The 18705-nt window shown below is 38.1% G+C and overlaps 1 protein-coding gene across 3 annotated transcripts in view; it reads left to right on the top strand.

Moving 5' to 3' along the window:
• The window catches only part of asap2a (ArfGAP with SH3 domain, ankyrin repeat and PH domain 2a), an 86854-nt gene that overhangs the window by 65869 nt on the left and 2280 nt on the right, over positions 1–18705 (top strand). For 2 of the 3 annotated variants that reach the window (XM_059353141.1, XM_059353142.1), the window contains 13 exons: positions 2132–2265; positions 3845–3939; positions 5154–5343; positions 5550–5635; positions 6320–6435; positions 8591–8658; positions 8763–8870; positions 10325–10544; positions 11952–12104; positions 13782–13884; positions 14243–14298; positions 14449–14528; positions 16516–16635. In XM_059353141.1, the coding sequence (XP_059209124.1) occupies positions 2132–2265; positions 3845–3939; positions 5154–5343; positions 5550–5635; positions 6320–6435; positions 8591–8658; positions 8763–8870; positions 10325–10544; positions 11952–12104; positions 13782–13884; positions 14243–14298; positions 14449–14528; positions 16516–16635 (1529 nt within the window). Of the gene's footprint in view, positions 1–2131; positions 2266–3844; positions 3940–5153; positions 5344–5549; positions 5636–6319; positions 6436–8590; positions 8659–8762; positions 8871–10324; positions 10545–11951; positions 12105–13781; positions 13885–14242; positions 14299–14448; positions 14529–16515; positions 18041–18705 lie in introns of those variants that run through there. The other variant, XM_059353140.1, reaches the window with a different exon arrangement.

Genomic DNA, 18705 nt, shown 5'->3' with positions numbered 1-18705 from the left:
CACTGTACATATTGCCAAAGCAAGCGTCAGAAGTTTAAAAAAAAAGATAACCGTAAGGAAAGCAATGTTTACAATAAATTAATTATAATTATATTATTCATTTTAAAGGAATTAAGGAAAGAAAAACTAATAACAATACAAGAAAGCAATATTTACAATCATTGAATTACAATCAATCTATCATTCTCATTCATACAATCTCTCTCACTCTCTCTCTCTCTCTCTCTCTCTCTCTCTCTCTCTCTCTCTCTCTCTCTCTCTCTCTCTCTCTCTCTATCTTTCTTTCTCACTTTCTTACAAAAAACGAGTGAATTATCCTCATTGAACCATGATCTGTGAGAGGTAAAGAACACCATTGCACTAAATATTGATTATAATGGTTTTGACACTTTTGATAATTAAACGTGTTCCGAGTCAAATTTACCCACAAACATTATTGCTGTTCCTGAGAAATGAATGTAGCAGGAGGGTTAATGTGATGAAGAAATGAGTCAGATTCAGGTATTACCAATGTCCTTCATATGTAATAATAATCTGTGCAATCAAAGGATTTGCAGAGATATCAGAAGTGAAAATCTTTTCTTCATAGTAAAAAGATTCTTTGAGTTAATTCAAACCTGTAGCCATGGCATCGCAGCTGAAATAATGTGTGCGTGTTTCCAAACTGAGAGAGGTGTGTGTGTATTTAACACGCACACATCAATGATTATGTAAATCTCCCGACACTGCACAGGATCAATGAGGATCTAACGATAATTATCCACAGTTCTGTGGTTAAAATCTAATTTAATTTGTGGCAAGAAATCCTGGTACATTAGTGTTATGTTCTTTGGAACTATTGACTCGGAAAACCTGCAGCTTTAGTCTCGATATCAACTTACAATTTTATTTTGCTTATTTTTAAAGCACTTTTCATACAATCATGCAGAGCACAGAGAGCTTCACCAGCACTGGCAAAAAGGAAAACACATTTAAATCACAATATACAACAAAATGTGTAAAAAGAAGAAAACAAAAATATTAAAACTTAAAAACTAAGGCAACAAATGAAGAGTAAAAAGATACAATACATCTTAACCCTCCTGTTATGTTGCAGGTCAAATTGACCAATTTCAAAGTTTAAAAATCTAAAAAGAAAAGTAATTAAAAGTATTTTTTCATTAAAAGAAAACATTTAAAAATGTAAAATAAAATTTAAAAAACAATGTCATGTAAAAGCATTGCATTTTATATGTAGGTCTTTCAATGTACAGAAAAGTTTTAACATGCATTTTTTTTTTTAAATGAAAAACGAGTGAATTATTCTCATTGAACCATGATTTGAGAGGTAAAGGACTCCATTGCACTAAATATTGTGAAATTGTTAGTAATGGAGTTATTAATGAAATATAAACAATGTTTATTGGGAATTTTTTAGTTTCTGACACTTGCCCCGGGTTATTGCTGTTCCTGAAAAAAATGAACATAACAGGAGGGTTAAAGCTTCTTCTAAAAATGTAAAGCCAACAAGGTGTACACTGCAGAGGATTATTTGAAGCATGTTTTGCTGCCTGGAGGATAAGAAATGGGACTAAAAATGTGTGGTATGCTTTGAGGAAGTGTAAGCAGTGATGTATATGCATAGTTATGAGCTTATGGGCTGCTGTGGTCTTGGTATGATAAGTCTTTGGCTCAGAAAACGCTGTTGCAGAGTGGATCCTCGGTCATATTCTGTCATGACTTTGAAATCAGTTTTTCCTCGAATGCATGGAGCCTTCCAATACTTTTACTGGAATACCATGAAGTGTCCTGCAGACATGTTTTTACTTTACTGTACATGGCATGCACATGCAGTACATCCACACATACGATGAGTTTCTAGGCCAGACTTAGTTACAGTTCAGCCTGGTCACTCTCCTCTGATATTGTGTGCTAAAAAAGCCTTCAGGCAGCTATTACATCTCCAGAGCCCAAAGCTTTCCACAAGGAGACATCAAAGTTTGCTGCAGAAATTACTTAAGCTTTAGTGGTTTCTGCCCAAGGACAACGTGTCACCCATATTAATTCCTCTCTCTCTCTCCCTTCATGTGTCCTTTACCTCCTCTTCTCTGCGTTCTCCTGACAGTTTTGCTTTTCGTTCATGCTTTTCTAGATCCGACATGGCTGTCCACCAACCTGGGCATCCTCACCTGTATTGAATGTTCAGGGATCCACAGGGAGCTCGGAGTCCACTACTCCAGGATCCAGTCGCTCACTCTGGACGTCCTCAGCACCTCAGAGCTCTTGGTAAATCACCGGACCATCTCATGTCCTACTGTTTTTGTCGCAGTTTAAGTCATTCCATCATATTGATTAGGGATGGGCGTTTGGAAGAAACCTGCTTACTCTTACCTTATATATAAGCCGTGTTTCCACTAAGGGGAAAAGTGTCCACCGGAAAAAGTCTCAGGCCACATCCTCTCACTCTGCGTGTCTCCACTACAAGTTAGTCCTCATTGGGATTAAGAGACTCCGGAGGCGACGTATGGTTTTCACCGTCGCTAACTGTGCACAACATCAGCAGCTGAAAGCAGCATGGCTAATTATGCATTATGAGTCTCCGCTGATCATAAACATAGTGATTGTGAATTAACGGCATCACTAATTGTGCACAGAGTGTCCGTTGCTTGTTGTAAACAAACAGAGATCGCTAAGTGAACACCTCCTGCAGCAGCACATAAACACTGTACTGCTACAGAGCTAACTGTAGCTAACTGCTGCTAACGGGGATAAAAGCAGGGGATAAAAAAGACCCTGCTCTTCTACAGGGACGAAAAAAGACCGTTCCGGACGGCTCGCATTCAAATTAGGGGCGTTTCGGCGAGTGAGACCCGCCTCATTCTGGGTATTGCCCAGTAGTGGAAACAGCCCTATATATACAGTACTATGCAAAAGCCTGGACTAAAGGACGAAAAGAGACTTGATCCTGTCGATTGTAAAACTAACTCAACTGAGATTAAACTGTAAAGATAACGTCAAGGAGTTCAAAGTTTTATGTTTTAGCCCCTGAAGAGGCATGAGGTTAGTTTTCACAGTAATCTTCATATTTAAATGTGTTTTGTGTTTAAATGAGTTTTGGATCAAATTAAACTCGGTAATTTATGCTAGCAAGGTTTGATACAGTAAGATAGTTTTGCTGAAAATAATCCTCTTAATAATCCTCAGTTTGCCAACTGTAGCTTTATCCAACTTAATTCTCAGCTCGTTGGCTTATTGACATACGGCCGCAGAACTGAGCGCTCGGCGTGTTTCAGTTCAGTGATACTGATTCACAGCCAGAGATAAAATTATAATTAAAGAATACACAGATCTATTAAAAATTCCACGTGAGCGACTAAATTCTTAACGAGCATTAATCGATCATTGAAGAATTATTCCCATCCCTAGTATTGATTCTCTGTGGAGATTTTTAGGAAAGATAACACGGGAGGAGAGGAAATGAGGACAAGAGGGACAGTAAGACGAGACAGGAAGGAAGGATAGCAGCATCTCCCGAGGCCTCATTCTCCTCTCCTCTCTCCTCTCTCCTCTCCTCCAAGACCTCTGGAAGTCTCCACACGCAGAATAGCTGAGATTTTTTATGGTTTTTCTAATCACTGTTTGGTGGGGAGATTTACTGCCTGCGGGACGCTTTGGGATTAAACGCTTCCAGTCCTGATTGCCTTCCTCGGTGTTGAGACGCCAGTCGTGTTAGCCACATTCAGACAGGCGTCGTGCACCTTGTGAGCCGAAACGGGCAAAGGTGGCGACATTTTAATAAATGCATGTGGTGCAGAAAATGTTTCTCGTTTTAATGCGTGTGTGTTTATGTCTGTGTGCTCCACAGCTGGCCAAGAATGTGGGGAATGCAGGCTTTAATGAAATCATGGAGGCTTGTTTAAGTGCTGAAAATGTGGTGAAACCCAACCCATCCAGTGACATGTAAGTCACCCCTCCAAACTCTCTCTGGTCTCTCTCTGCTCACTTGTATCACATTACACTTCAACAACTGGTGACAGCATCATTGTAATATATTAGCGGATCATAACCAGCATGGTACAGATTCATTATGGCTGTTAATCATAAATATGATAGGCATGATTGATGACATGAAATGAGAATCCAAAACATAAATAATAACAGTGGAAACTCCATTATAGAATCTGTCTTTGTCAAATTGATACAAAAAATTATAAGTCAACCAAAAAAACACCCAAAGACAATATTTTGAAGTAAAAAAAGTGTAAGTTTAATGAAATGAACAAAAGAAATGCAAACTGAGTGGGAAACAATATCTCATTTATGTTGGGTCTTTTATAAATAAGAAAATTAAATACATGTAGAAAGTTCTTGTCTCCCCAGTTCAGATAATTATTCCATTTCATAATCCATTGAATACCCAATTAATAATGGTATAGAAAAAGAAAATCATCTTTGGAGGAAGTGAAACTTCTTTTCCTTAAATAGACTCTCCATGACAGTATATGGGGATGCTGCTACCCAGTTATTCATTTACCTATATTTCTTTCGAGCATCTTTTTTTTTTTCTTTTGTCATTTTGGGTTTTTTTTTCAAACAACAAGAAAAAACCAAGTGGTAGATCAACAAAACAATGCCTGATTTTATTGTATGTAAAATAAAATACTGCACTTAAGTATAATTTTAAGATACTTGTACTTACTTGTTTTACTTGAGTATTTCCATTTTATGTAACTTTATACTTCTACTCCACTACATTTTAAGGCAAATATTGTACTTTTTACTCCACTACATTTAGCTGCCAGTTTTATTATATGTTTTCATGTTAAATGTCGACCTGAAAAGTAACAGTACAATATAAAAGTACATATAAAACGTATATAAAGTAGTTCAATGAGCCCTATCTTTATAAACTCAAAACACTGCTTACAAAAATACATCAATACAAATAATCTAATAATTCATTTAGAACATATACAATCATCTGAGTGGGGCCATTCTGCATAAAAATTACTTTTGATACTTTAAGTACATTTTGATGCTGATACTTTTGTACTTTTACTTCAGCAAGTTTTGATTGCAGGAAGTTAACTTGTAGTGGAGTAATTACACAGTGTGGTATTAGTACTTTTACTTAAGTAAGAGATCTGAATACTTCTCTTCACATGTTTCACCAGGCAGGCTAGGAAAGACTTCATCACGGCCAAATACACAGAGAAACGTTTCGCCAGGAAGAAGTGTCCTGATGCCACGTCGCGGCTCCACACGCTGTGTGACGCCGTGAAGGCCCGGGACATCTTCTCCCTCATCCAGGTCTACGCCGAGGGAGTCGACCTCATGGAGCCCATACCTCTCGCCAACGGACACGTCAGTACAAGAAATACATTTTAAACTGAGTCTGTGCTTCAGTGAAGACTTTACAAAAGTTCATCTCAGAAGTTTTTCCTACCAGGAGTTTGTTTACTCATAACAATTCAGTTGCAGACCTCTCACCATGGGTCTCTACAAACACTTCACATTTCCAGGGGAATATGAAAAACACTGTTCAAATGTTTTATCTTTTTTATTTTCAGGAACAAGGAGAGACAGCCCTTCATCTGGCAGTCAGACTGGTGGATAGAACGTCTCTTCACATCGTCGACTTCCTCACTCAGAACAGGTAAACAAACCAGGAAAAACAACACATTTTTTATTTGCTGCTTACAGAATGCTGCATTGTCAGAACCTCCTCCTGCATATTACACTAAATACACCATTATTTGACCAAATTGCTGATTGACATGGATTATCATTCACTTGCTACCTTTTAGACTCTTCAATAATTAGTGTTCAGATGGTCCGCTGGCGGGAGGGTTTTTTTTTAACAATTTTTGTCCATTCTCAATATGAATAAAATTGCATTATTCAGCACCAAATGTGTGTAACAAACCAAAAAAATGCTGCAAGAACTTATGGGACATAGTTGAAAATGAAAATGAATTAATTAATTAAGTCATTTTTTATTCGATATTTTTGGCCAGAACAACTTGACACACAGTGCTGAGCTGCGTCTCAAATTAATCTTCAGGTTCACAGCTTTCAGATAATGCCCATTATTTCTATGTGGCATTCATTGTTGACCTGCTATCTCCCCCTAAACATCTACTGCCCACAACCACAAATTCTTAAACACAAAGTAGTTTAGATTGAAGATATTCATCTTTTACAGTGTTGTTTCACTGTTATAGAGTTGTTTTCTACCTTCTAAAAACACAACACAACTGCAAATCTGCTCTTTGCTGGGCTTTGTATTCCTCCTGTGTTGAGAGTAAATGTTTCCCCTCTCTGTTCGTGTCCTCTGCAGTTTGAATCTGGATAAGCAGACAGCCAAAGGCAGCACGGCGCTGCACTACTGCTGCCTGACGGACAACAGCGAGTGTCTGAAGCTGCTGCTGCGGGGGAAGGCCTCCATAGAGATCGGTGAGAGACACACCAGCCAACAGGAGAGCTGTCCCACTCTTTCCTTCTCCTTTTCAATTTCTTTTTCACACATCTGGATTTGTTTGCACAATCTATTCATAAATCAATCAAAAGTTTTAGGGCTTAAATGAATTCATTAGTTTTTAATAGCTACTAGCCAGTCTCAAATGCATGATTAAAAGTAAGGACGGTTTCACAACCCAAAGTTTAGTCTGATTTTAATGGAACTCTGTTGCGGTTAAATCCTAGTTAAGGTTCGTTCAGTTGCTTGTGAACGCTCCAATCGTACTCTGGTGCACCAAAACAACCGGTCCGAGACCACTTGCAGACAGGGTCTCGGTCTGTTTCCAAACAAAACCAATTGCGGTTCGATTCCACGGTGAACATAATCCAACCAGAATCCGGCCAAATTAGAGGAAATGACCCAAAACGCAGTGGATTGTGGGCTACCTGTGCGGTGAGTTGTACACAGATTATATTATAAAGATGAAATTAGTGTCCTTCAGTTTCACTCTGAAGGCTACCACTGAGCTAAAGCTAATTTGTGATTGCAGAATAATCAACATATTGCTCAAAATAACTTAATATTTACCTTCGTGGTAGAAGCAGATGGTTGTAGGAGCATCAAGGCTCGCCTTCTCTGATTATACAGCTGTCTGATCGCTGCATGTTGGAAATAATGGATCAACATTATTAACATTAGAGCCTCAACAGGAGCTCCTTCTGAGCGTTTCTCCCCAGATTAGTTTGGTCGGAACACCACATTTTCCACCAACTTTTCAACCAATAAGACATAATAGTTTGAGTATATTTCCAGCCCTCCACCTTCGTACACACCCCTCTTCAAATCTTTTTTTTTTATTTGGTCCGCTTACATTTCTGTACTGTGAAAGCAAACCAGAAGAACCAAATGATCATAACCTATGGTCCGTCCAACGACTGTCGGAAAGTTCGAAAGGGTCAACACTCTTTGAAAATTTCTGCCATTTTCTTCCGGAGCGCGTAGTGGACTCAATTTTAGGAAGATACTGGAGATACTGATATCATATGAAACTATATAGGGAATCTATAGACCCCATGTAAGGATATCATGTCGGAAGTTGTCGAAATAACGCTGCAAAGTTAGGCTATTTTGGCGATTTTCAAAGCGGTCATGTGACCTCTGACTTCACACTGTCTCAATGAAAATAGGCTCTCTGTGTTTCCACAAGTCTCCTCTTTAACATTACTCACTACTTTATGCTGAGAACATGCAATTTAAGGCAAAATATACATAGTTTTTCCCATGTAGCACAAATTTGCAATTTCCGCCTACTGTATTTGAATATTTGTGCATACTGGGGTCCCTAAACAGGCTTTGAATGACATAAACTGGGTATCAGTGTAAAGCTGAGACTCTTGCGGATTCAATGAGGCCAGTTTTCTTCATGTGGGTTGATGTTAGTCATCAGTAGTAGCTAGTTGAAAATTAGCTGAAGCTGGAGTTGAAAATTAGCTGAAGCTATATCTCCATATGCAGCACATCGGATGCATGCCCTTTATCTATGTTAACTGCATTGTCCCTATCAAATAAAATAAAAATAAAATAACGTTCATTGTAGTGAGGGAATTTCTTAAGTCTCAACCTCACTGTGTAAAATAAGCTGCTGTGACCTCTAGGATAATAGCAGCCTCATGAAACTTTACAATCAAAAACTAGAAACCTAGAGCATTCAGGGGACCTTTATCTGTAAGAGGATTTTTACACTGCTATTATTCTACGTTTTTGCTCAGTAAATGATCTGAATACCTCTCTCACTTCATGTCTCGCTGCCTCATCCTCTCTAAAACTTTCTCACACACACACACACACACACACACACTCCTCAGTCCAAGCCTCTCAGGTTCAGTTCCCAGAGGTGCGGTCTCTGCCAGCAGACCATGGCAACTCTTTCTCACAACACTAATCTTTCTGCTCCGCTGTGACATCAACAAAACAGCCAGATAATAGATACAGAGGGAAGGAGGACAGAGAGTTGTTCAGTGTGGGAAACAGTCTAATTACACATTTCTCATGTCACAGTGTGAGACGGGAGGAAAGAAAACTGCGTGTTTGTGCTCATGCGGCATGTGGATACAGTCGTGATTACATGTTTCTGTTGTTTTTCCCTTCCAGCTAATGAGGCCGGGGAGACACCGCTGGATATCGCCCGGAGGCTCAAACACCTCCAGTGTGAAGAGATGGTGAGCTTGCTATGTTTAGACTTCAACACACATCTAATCCTGAAACCACGTTAAGAGCTGTCAGTCAATTCTGTTTGCATGTGTGTGGATTTGTTTGTGTGTAGTTGAACCAAGCGCTGGCGGGGAAATTCAACGCCCACGTCCATGTTGAATATGAATGGTGCCTGCAGCATGAAGACTTGGATGAAAGTGACGAAGATCTTGATGAGAAGGTGAGAGACACTTTTCAAGCAAGAGAAAAGTTTACACAGAAAACAACAATTGTAATAAAGTAAATAAAAAGAATACATAAAAAAAGAGATAATAACAGGAATACCCCCCCCCCCCCCCCCCCCACACAAAAGAAACACCTGAGTTTCTGACAGTTTCTTTTATCTTGTAAAAAATATCGAAAATACTTTGTCCTCCAAAAATGATTTTTGCCTGAAGATACTGAACTTGAAAAAAAGGATTGCCTCTGGTGACTTTAATTAAATATTTCAGTAAAAGTGGAAATGTTTGTCAGTTTCATTCCCTGAGAGGCTCATTTGTGTGTGCACCTGTTTTATTTTTTATTTGACATTTTTCTATCTATAATTCAGTATTTTGCAGGGAAGTTAGTTTGCTTCTGTGTGATTTAATAAGACCTGAGATAATATCAAAGCTCTCTGTGTGAACATTTTTTAATTTTATGTTGAGATATTGCAAGAGCTTTTAAGTTCAACTAGAATATCCCAGCGGAAATTTTTGACGGTGTGCCGAACTTCTTATTAAGACTTAATTATTTTACTTCTGAGGAAGTACTCAAACCCCTGGATATCCTGTTAAGACACAGTTGCCTCCTAGGCTTTTATTCTACTAAATTGTTAGATATACAGACATGTAATGTAATGTAATATAGTTACTTTGTGGGGCTTTTATTTTGAAGGCCCAGGTCATCATGACCTCTCTCCCTGCTGCTGGCTGGTTGCTATGGTGATGACTGCAAAATTACAGGTCAATTAATTGAGAGCGCACCTCTTAAACTACTCCTCTTTCTTCGATAACTCTGAGTCCTAACAACAAAATATTGTTCTCATCAGAAATATAAGGCTCTCCTGAACATGTTGACGTAGGTTTCATGTCTTAAGTTTAAAAAATGTGAGCTACATCGTAGGTTAGACAACTGGCTCTTTCTGGTTTCTTCTTGAAATTTCTGGTCCCAGTTAACATTCGTCTCTATGGGACAGTTGGATGAAGTTGCTGTCCCGTTGAGGCACACTGAGCCAAATCTGTAACTCCGACCGATTCCAGAGTAGGATGTGTGCGACCAGCAGGAATTTCTCTACAATCTGGCCAAGTGTGATTTATAAAGAGTAAAAGTTGTGGGAAGGAGGATAGGTTGTTTTAAAAAAATTTCAGATAATTTCCCAGCCTCGCTCCACTCTGAGAGTGACATCATCCACTCTAGGTCTGAACATTCCGTCCAATACACATCCATTATAAACTCTGAAACGCTCAAATCCGGCCTGAGGTCTCTTTGCCGCATGTCTTCCCCTCTGTCTCCCCCTTTCTATCCGTCACCATCTAATAAAGCAGTGAAATGCCAAAAAACAATCTTTAAAAAAATAAAATAAAAGACAGAAAATGTCAAATGTCTGTATGACTGACGGGTACACTAAATGTTACACACGTTGTGCCCCTGCAGCCCAGCCCTCATCGAAGAGACGAGCGTCCGGTCAGCTGTTACACCCCGAGCAGTAACTCCCACCTCCAGACCGGTCTGGGCTCAGTGGGCCTCGCCAAGGACAAGCAGCGTGCTTACATGCCCAACCTGGTCAACAACGAGACCTACGGCACCATCCTCAACACCAGCCCACCTCAGCCTGCCACCACCTCTGCTCCGCCCCTGCCCCCAAGAAACCTGGGTAAGCTCAGACACAGCAGGGTTAAAACTTAGAAGAATGTAAGGAAAATAGCATGGAGTATATATCACATTTATCAATATGATTAAGCTTGTATGGATGAAAAGATACGAAAAAATCCACTGAAACCCGATGATCTTTCTGACTTGAATCTGACCTCTTTGTCTGCCTCTGGGATGTGACATTTATAAAATTTGCTCGAGAGGAACAACCTCATTTAAATCTACAGTGTCTGTGAGGGCCTAGTCTCATTTGTCCCTGTATCACTGGTTTCCAAAGCCTTTATATTAATTACTATGCAGCTCTTAGTGACTTTCTGACCTGTTTAAACACCACAGATGTCTCTGCGCACTAGAGCAGGGAAAAGTCACATTGGAGACAGATGAATGGGTGGCTTTTCTAGAAAGTAATTGACCTCTTTACTATGTGAAGTTGGCATTGTACATCCAAATGATCGCAAATCTAAAGGACAGACTTTCTTTTTATGTTGGAAATAAGTGAATTGAACAGAAGCCCTGAGAGTCCAGTAAGAAAAATCAATCTCATCTAAGTTGTTTTCTCTTCTGTGTTTTGGACATAAGAAAAAGTTAAACAACCTTCAATTAGTTGACCTGTGCAACTTTGATATTTGTTGTAATAATGTTTTTGGTCACAAGTTACTTTACTGTTATGGAACATGAATGCTTTTAGTCCAATTTAGACATTAGGCTAGCTGTGTATTTCAGGCTGTTGTGATTGAAATTAATTTAATTAATTAACACTTAAAAAAAACAAAAACAGACTGACAGAAAAATGACCTGCCAAAACTTTTCCCCCCTTTTCTTTGGCGGATGAAAAAAAAACTTTGCAAGCATCATTTATTTAACTTCCATTATTTTTTGGTGACCTGTAAAACAGCTGAGGGGAAAAAAAGTTTTGCTAGGATAATTTTTCTGAGTTACTTTTTTTCCACCTGTTCTTAAGTCATAAAATGGTTTAGCAGAGTTATTTTCTTCACCTGCATCTCAGGGCTTCTGCAGTTTTTAGTCTAATGAAAAAGGTTGCTTTTTGGGGAAAAAAATCTTTCCATATGAAAAGTCTTCATGCTGCTAAAAGAAACTTCATAGCTTTACAGGCTAACCAACCTGTGTCTACCACAGTCAGTCTTTAATAACATTAGTGGCCATCTGGAGTGCTGCCAGCCGAGCGGAGGAGAAACAACCAGCTGTGTTGCCCACTTCGCCTCACCTCCGCCCTCATCCCCGGCATTCTGCACATTCCCTCTCCCCATTAACTGTCGCTCTCAATTACGCTCAAATGGAAACGGCTTGACTTTTAAAGTGGACGCTGGCTCTAGCAGGCTGCAGTGTGCTCTCTCTCTGTCTGTGGCTCTTTTTATAACACTTCTCTCTCTCCGTCTCTCTGCATCAGTCCAGTTATCCGGCCTGGGAGGGATCAGTCAGTCGTCAGCGTCCAGCAGCTGGAAGCCTGGTTCTTTAGACCTGATGGGCCGACAGAGGTCGTCCTCAGACCCTCCCAACATGCACCCTCCTGTGCCCCCCATGAGACTTACATCAACAGGAGGTATAGACGCCCATTCCTCCCTCTAGACCACTGCTACAGTGAAGGCTGTGTTAGAGAAATATAGTGTCTGTGGAGCATAGTTCAGTGTAGGGATGGGAATAATTAATTGATGATTGATTAATGGTCGTTAAGAATTTGGTCGATCACGTGGAATTTTTAATCGATCTGTGTATTTTTTTATTTTATCTCTGGCTGTGTATCAGTATCACTGAACTGAAACACGCTGAGCGTTCAGTTCTGTGGCCGTACGTCAATAAGCCAATGAGCTGAGAATTAAGTTGGATAAAGCTACAGTTTGCAAACTGAAAGTTGCAATAACAATTATAAAACACACAGAAATACAAGAGGATTAATTGGAGCGAAACTATCTTACTGTATCAAACCTTGCTAGCATGAATTACTGAGTTTAATTTGACCCGAAAACATATTTAAACACAAAACACATTTAAATATGAAGATTACTGTGAAAACTAACCTCATGCCTCTTCAGGGGCTAAAACATAAAAGATTGAACTCCTTGACGTTTTCATTACAGTATAATCTCAGTTGAGTTAGTTTACGATCGACAGGAAGTCTCTTTTTGTCCTTTTAAAATAAAAGCGTCCGTTATCAAAACAGGCTATTGCACATTACTACATATAAAAAATGTAATGCCCATCAATGCATGTTTTTATACATATTGAAGTATGTATAAAAACATAGTGATTAATCAATTAATTGATCTTTAACGTTGTAGTCGCTGGAGATGGCAGGTTTCTTCCAAACGCCCATCCCTAGTTCAGTGTCATGTTATGTTACTGTAAGGAGGCATTGAAATGTTTCATTTTCATATTGGACTGTCTCAACCCTTACAATCACATGGTGACATACATTTTAAGTTCTATGCAGGTGCTAAGATTGAGTTTTGTTTATTTTCACACATTAAAATCAGACAAATTCCATAAACATAACATTGAAAACTGTGCAGGTAGAAACATCACACCAAAATACACGGTTGCCCTTAAAGTTGGAATATTTTTTGTTTTCAGACACAATTCTCTGTTGATTGTGGTTTCATTTTCATTGTGATATGTTAGGAAGAGATTGACTGATAAAGTTTTGACATATTATGTCACATACCACTTATATATTTAAATATATTTATTTATTGATGTTCATACAACTACATGCAATAACCTATTTAACATGCTAAAATATATTTTCTCCAATGTGCAATATCTGTAAAATGCAAAGTACTTTAAGGAAAACAAACAAACACAAAAAAGATACATATTAATAATAAATGCCAGATAGCAGAAATGTATGTATGTCTTATTTTTTTATATTCTTTATTCTGTCTTCTATATCTATGTGTCTGTATCTTGAGCTGCTGAAACAACTAAATTTCCCCACTGCGGGATAAATAAAGTCATATCTTATCTCTTATCTTACACTATCGTACATCGTTGTCTTTTCTGATATTTCTATTATAAGTAGTTAATTTTGTGATTAAGTGAATAATGGTTCAGCAAGCAAAAAAAACAACCTCATCTCTTAAACCAAAAATGATATCTATAAATTGCTCTTTCATTTTTTATCTGCCAAACTGTGTAGAAAGTCCAAATGTCCAATGATCTGTTCAGTGTGCAAATATTTATAGAAATGAAATCAATCATGTTGTGTTACTGTGTGTCCCAGGTCTGGGTCCTCCTTTGGCAAAGATGGAGGCCATGAGTATACAGTCCAAGTCGAGCCAGGGACCTCTGGGCTCTAGAGCGGTGCCACCTAAATCTCCTGCAGGGTAAGAACAAACCAGTGTAAATGGACGCTATTTTTACAATATTTTCACCGCTTCATCTTGCTGTCAGACAGCTCTGCTTACGCTATCTGCTCTCTGCTTGTCTAATGTGGTGTTTGTTCCCCAAGACGCCTGAGCCGACATAGCTGCAGTTTAGCCGCTTCATTAGCTTCCAGGCTGAGCTCTGAGCAATAACTCTCCTCCTCCGTCGCCCTTTTGTCTTTCTGTCCCCCACTGGGCTGCTAGTGCTGTTATAAATCTGTAGCAGAGCTGCTGAGAGGCTTACAGGGCTTTCCTGTTAAATCTGTATTCATAACACTATTACTTTCTTGATAAGAGTGCATTCTTTTTTTTTTTACAGCAACGATAAAAGCTTCAACAGACCTCTAAATCGAACATTATCTATAGAAAGGCCAGGTGAGTATACAGATAAAATGTAAAAATCTGTGTCTGTCCAGTGTACAGGAGTCATACACATTGTTGTGCTATCTGTCAGGTCCGGTTTCTTCTGTGGAAACGTGGAAAGTTTTGTTGTCATTGTGATCTAATTTCCTCTTCCTGTTCCAGCTAAGGAAGTGCCAGGATGCCCCCAGAACTCCATAGGTCAGTCTCTGCCTCCAGCCCCCACGCCGAGGAAGGCCTACCCAGTGAGTCCCTCGTTCTTCCTCTCATTATCATCCAGATGCTGTTGATTGTAAAGTGCTTATTCATTCATGCTGTTGTCCTGATTCACTGGCTGCTGATTTTCCAAGTCATGGTTTATTCAGTTATTAGAGTTGTGTAATCCCCCAAAGTCCCCTGCAGGTCGACCTTTTGTCTCAGTCTTTCCAGTGTCTACTTAAGCAGTATATTTCCTTCCTCTACTCTAACGGCCAAGGCCTCGTTCTCAGATTTTGCAGAAAACTTTGATATCACTGTTCATTACACTTGCAGGCTACAAAGCTGTACCCATTCTGGGATTACAGCATCTTATTTGTTTTAATTGTATGTCTCTGTCTCAGAGTCTGTGCTGCTAGATAACATGTTAATGACTGGATAAATCAGTCGTTTTAACAAGGTGGGCAGAACTACACTAACACAACACGGCCACTGGGAAGCACCTGAACAAGAATTTAGCACCTTCTAGCATTAATCCCTCAATCTGGAAAAGACTCCCCCAAACATTTTGAAAGGGAGTTAAAAGGGAAAAAAGGCACAACACAGTCAAAAAGGTTTCCTTTTGAATCAATGTTTCAATCCCCACTGAAAGACAGGTCAAGTCTATTTTTCTCGCGTTTAGTGAAGCCTTTTTTGCATATACAGCTGTTTAAATCACACAAATATCCTGATGTTTATGTGTTTTGAAAAAAATTAGCCAAGCCCTTTCAGGTGGTTCAAATCTTGCAGCTGCATTGACTAGATGAACATCCCTGTCCCTTTTCCCCTGCCCCTGCTTCTTTTTACACCTTAAAGCATCATGCATTCATCTTGATGGAAACAAATTAAATTAATTACGATTAATTACGATTAATAAATACATAAATTTAATTATTATTATTATTATTATTATTATTATTATTAATAATAATAATAATAATAATAATAATCATAATAATAATCATCATCATCATCATCATCATCATCATCATCATCAATAATAATAATCATAATCATAATCATAATAATAATTATTATTATTATTATTATTATTAGCATATAATAATAATTAGGGTAAAATGAATTACATAAATAATTAAATGATTGATAAATACATAAATTAAATAAATATTATTATTATTATTATTATTATTAATAATAATAATAATAATAATAATAATAATAATAATAATAATTAGGGTTAGCATTAGCCGCCTGGTTATGAAGGGGGATTGTGGGACCCAGTGAAGGCTATGGAGGACAGGAGTGATGTGGTCACAGTGTGGGAGTGGGTGTCTTGGATAGTGAACTGTAGTGTAGACTATTACAGTAGTCAAGTCTGGATGTGATAAAAGCCGGCCTGAGGGTCTTAGCTGTCTTAACTTTGGTCAACCCAGGTTGTTTTAAATGTGCTTTATACATAAAGTTTGAGTTGAGGTGCATCTCAATACATTAGAATATGATGGAAAAGTCCATTTCCAACAGCCCCAACCAAGTATTGAGTCATAGATCGACATACTTTTCAGAGGCCAACATTTCCATATTAAACATACTAAAAAATTGGTCTTTTGTAATATTCAAATTTTCTGAGACACTGAATTTTAGGTCTTCATTAAATGTAAGCCATAATCATCATAATTAGAAGAAATGAAATGAATTAAGACATGAAATGTGTCATTCTGTGTGTAATGGATCTATATAATGTTATTTCCTCTTTTTGAATTAATTACTGACATAAACTTTTCTATGATATTCTAATTTATTGAGATACACCTACATTAGCATTTAGAATACACTCCAGACAAGATGTTCCTTTGAAAAAGCAGATGTGTTTTTAATTTAAAAAAATAAAAACTCCCCAACAAAAGACAAAAAGGCAACATCAGACAGAATGCACTATGATGGTGTTGCTATATCTGCCACATGCTATTCCATTATTTTTTCTCCCTTCTGCACAAACTTAGGCAAACCTGTCTGTGTTTTTGTTCTGTCTCTCAGAAGCAGAGGCCGAAGCGAGTGAAAGCCATTTACAACTGTGTAGCGGACAACCCAGACGAGCTGACCTTCTCTGAGGGCGAGGTGATCGTGGTGGATGGAGAGGAGGACCAGGAGTGGTGGGTCAGTATCTCTCATGCTGCAGGTTCCAGTGTTTCAGGTGTTCTGGATACTTGTTCCCAGATTAAAGCACAAAGCGCTCCCAGTCCAGCTCTGCTCCACCACGTGGATGTCAGTGCTCTCTGTAACCATGGTGACCAAAGCAGAAAGCCATGACCTCATCCTGGCTGATGTCCCCTCTCCTCCTTTTTTTCCGCCTGCTGCTGCTTCCTCTGTGGAGCCCCTTGTGTGAACATGGACCAGCTGCAGCTTGTTTTCCTCTGAGCCACCTCTGCAGAAATGACCGTATTTAGTCACTCTCTCTCTGCATGGACCCTGAAGTCCCCCGAGGTCCTCACCATGCTCCCACTCTGTCCTGTATTCAGCAGCATTATCACTCTTTGTGTTTGTCAAATATCCAGATGAAAGTCAGGATGAAGTGAGCTGCAGTGGTTGTCCCTGTGGTGCTTTAGATAGAACTTAAGTTGGTCTCTTTTCTGGAAAACATCAAATGAGAAGCTACCAAGTTTCATTTTAAATTCTGAGTTTAAAACTATTTCATTTATTGTTTTCAGTTGAGACTGTATCCACATAATGGCTCAGTATTCTGTCTTTATCTCTATAATGAAGTCGTGTTTAATCTTTGTTGGAGCAGAAACATGTCCTAGCTTTTTATTTTCAGGTATAGAGGACCTTTAAAATGACTTAAATGGCCATAATAAGTACCTTCTTTATCGGGCAAGGTAATAAACTGTGTAAATGTAATTTCAAATGTTATTTAGATGTTAGTTGTGATTTGGCCTCTCATAGTCCTCTCTGTGTGATCCAGTTAGTTAGTTAGTTAGTTAGTTAGTTAGTTTAGTAGTTTAGTTAGGCTACAAGTCAACACTGATGTTGTGATTCACTTTAGTTTTGAGTTAATATATTGGAGATAAAAACAAAATCAGTTCTCAGATTTCATTCTGGAAATTTAAATGATTTTTAAGTTCAAATTACAAATTAGATCAAATCATTTTTATATCATGTTAAGCCTTCATAAACTGCTTTCAGTTTGTAATTGCTGTAATTATAATAGCTATTTTCAGTTTGTAGACATTTTACACATCATGTATTCCTAACTATACATTTTATGACAAATAATGAGTCATGTGCACATATTCAGTGGGAAAAGGCAGATCAGTCTTGTGATTTTAAGAATAGATATTGAATCTTTCAATAAACCCTGGCCTGATGTTTAGTGGTGTTTTAGTATTAGTGTCTTTGTGCTCTGGATGACTTATTTTGCTGAAAGCAGTCAAATGATTTAGTGTTTCAGTGACATTGCTAGGGTTGCAAAATTCAAGTCGGAAAATTTCCATGGGAATTTATGGGGATTAATGCGGTTTCTATAGAAACAGAGAAAAAATAGATGTTTTGCAAAAAAAGGAGTTAGCCAGGTATAAACTGTGTACAGGTGCATCTTAACAAATTAGAATATCATAGAGTTTGTCAGTAATTAAATTCAAAAAGTGGAAATAACACATTACATAGATCCATTACACACAGAACAGTTCATGTCTTAATTTATTGAATTTCTTCTAATTATAATGATTATGGCTTCTTTTAATGAAGATCTAAAATTCAGTGTCTCAAAAAAATGTTATATTACAAAAGACACATTTTTAATGTTTAATATGTAAATGTTGGCCTCTGAAAAGTATGTCCATCTAAATGACTCAATACTTGGTTGGGGCTGTTTGACTTGAACTACTGGAAATGGACTTTTCTATGATATTCTAATGTATACAGATGCACCTGTACTTTGCTCTAAGCTACACTGTAAAAAATAAATAAAATAAAAAACTCTTACCATCATATAACAGTAGACAACCGTAAGTCATTTTACAGATAATTTATGTTTTTTAAACTGATAATATGCAGTCAATATCTATTTAAAAATATCTATGTGTAAATATCTAAAGGGTTGTTCTACTTTAATATGACAGCATTTGCTGTCCCAGCCACTATAAAGTGGTTGATGCCTCTGATGGCAACCAAAGCCAAAGAAAGGCAAAGACAGTTTGATCCAGTAACTGTTAATGTGGAGCTGTGCTC

The sequence above is a fragment of the Centropristis striata genome, chromosome 16 (genome assembly GCF_030273125.1).
Source record: "Centropristis striata isolate RG_2023a ecotype Rhode Island chromosome 16, C.striata_1.0, whole genome shotgun sequence".
Taxonomy (NCBI): Eukaryota; Metazoa; Chordata; class Actinopteri; order Perciformes; family Serranidae; genus Centropristis; species Centropristis striata.
Note: the sequence above shows the minus strand (reverse complement) of the source record. Positions and strands in the feature narration are given on the sequence as shown.